The sequence below is a fragment of the Bison bison genome, unplaced genomic scaffold (assembly GCF_000754665.1).
Source record: "Bison bison bison isolate TAMUID 2011002044 unplaced genomic scaffold, Bison_UMD1.0 scf7180017848992, whole genome shotgun sequence".
Classification (NCBI taxonomy): Eukaryota; Metazoa; Chordata; class Mammalia; order Artiodactyla; family Bovidae; genus Bison; species Bison bison.
Window position 1 is genome coordinate 4147 of NW_011479565.1, and position 1863 is coordinate 6009.

General features: G+C 65.3%; 1 protein-coding gene across 1 annotated transcript in view; it reads left to right on the top strand.

Moving 5' to 3' along the window:
* The first annotated feature begins 65 nt into the window (after positions 1-65).
* The window catches only part of LOC104993170 (phosphatidylinositol 4-kinase alpha-like), a 4261-nt gene continuing 2463 nt past the window's right edge, over positions 66-1863 (top strand). The window contains exons 1-3 of the mRNA XM_010846301.1: positions 66-510; positions 884-987; positions 1668-1836. Of these exons, the coding sequence (XP_010844603.1) occupies positions 406-510; positions 884-987; positions 1668-1836 (378 nt within the window). The 5' untranslated portion in view covers positions 66-405. The remainder of the gene's footprint in view (positions 511-883; positions 988-1667; positions 1837-1863) is intronic.

Genomic DNA, 1863 nt, shown 5'->3' on the forward strand with positions numbered 1-1863 from the left:
GACTCCGTGCTGGACTAGAAAGAAGCAGAGGCTCGGGCTGGCTGCTGCTCACGCGCCTCTGCTTCTTTCTAGTCCAGCACGGAGTCGGGTGCTGGGTCTGTCCCACCGTGTCCGCTGAGGCCCACCTTGGAGTGTCCCCCCGGACGCTGTTTGGGCTAGACAGCCCTGTCTTCCTGCCTGGTGCTGGCGTTGGCAGGGCCCAGGCAGTCACTGTCAGATGTGCGCTTCCTCTGAGAGGCTGACGACCCTGGGCTCCAGGCCCCCGGCTCCATCTCCCACCCTGTGTTGGAGCTCCGTTCCCAGGTCACGTGTCCTTCCTTCTGTAGGGATGCACACCTGATTCCTGACCACACCATCCGAGCCTTGGGACACATCGCGGTGGCCCTGAGGGACACCCCAAAGGTCATGGAGCCCATTCTGCAGATCCTGCAGCAGAAATTCTGCCAGCCCCCCTCCCCGCTTGACGTGCTCATCATCGACCAGCTGGGCTGCCTGGTCATCACCGGAAACGTAAGGGAGCCACAGGCCCACGCGGGAAGCTCCGCTGACTCGCAGGAGCGTGAGAGTGCAGACTAGACTCGCTCTCCCAGGGTCACGCGCTCCCAACTTCCTGAACACCGGGTGCCAAGGCTTTTCCCAAGTCAGGGAGCTCAGAGTAGTGGTTCCTAGACGGCCAGGTAAAGCGGCTTGAGCTGAGCTCTTGCTGACGTGGCTAGACTGGAGTGGAGGCGGAAGCTGTGTGCCTGGAGGTTTGCGTGAAGCTGCAGGGGCGGCCTGGCGCAGTTGCAGGCCCCACGGCCCTGGCCCATGGCGTGTTCCCTCTGGGTGTCCGTGGAGGGCGCTCCTGGCAAGATGTGGTCACAGGTCCCTCCTCCTTTTCCAGCAATATATTTACCAGGAGGTGTGGAACCTCTTTCAGCAGATCAGCGTGAAGGCCAGCTCGGTCGTGTACTCGGCCACCAAGGACTACAAGGACCACGGCTACAGGTGAGCTTCCTTAGAAAGTGGGCCGCTCGGGTCTTGTCCCGTAAGTCAATGCTGCTTCTCACAAAAGCACCGTGTGCCAGAGATCCATGCGTCCCGGGGGGATGGCCTGCCCCTCGCTGCCGTCAGCAAGCACCTCCTTGCTCACACCCAGCCTGCCCGATGCCCGGTGGGCATGGCACCCTGCCTGGCCTGCCCGTGGTCAGCCTGCCCATTGGGCAGCGGCGCCACAGTCTGGCCAGCCCGAGCCTGCACGTCAGGGAGCTCTCACGCCCCTCTGTGGTCAGGGCGGCGCACCGGCGAGGGCTCCCATGCCATCCTTGGGGTCCTGAGTGCGGGCACTGCAGCCTCGGATGCGACGCCCGAGGACAGACACTCCTGCTGTGTTTACAGGACCTCCTTCGGCTTGGCCAGGCCCAGGCAGGGCACAGGGAGGGGCGGAGGTCCTCCTCGCTCCTCCTGCCCCCCGGGGGAGCGGGCAGCTGGGTGGCCGTGACCTCAGCTCGCTCACCAGCCGTGTGCGTGCGTGGCGCCGCGTGTGTCCTCACGACAGCCCTTGGCTCTGGGGCTGCTCGTCCGCGGGCTCGCTGCCGCCGCCTCGGGAGCCTGGCCCCTGGACCCCAGGGCTGGCCTGGCTGTGCTCGCTCACCTCCTGCCATCCGTCTGTCCCTTGGCTCCCACAGGCACTGCTCGCTGGCGGTGATCAACGCTCTGGCCAACATCGCGGCCAACATCCAGGATGAGCACCTCGTGGACGAACTGCTCATGAACCTGCTGGAGCTGTTTGTGCAGCTGGGGCTGGAGGGCAAGCGGGCCAGTGAGCGGGCCAGCGAGAAGGGGCCCGCCCTCAAGGTTGGCACCGCCAGGCCCTGTGGGAGT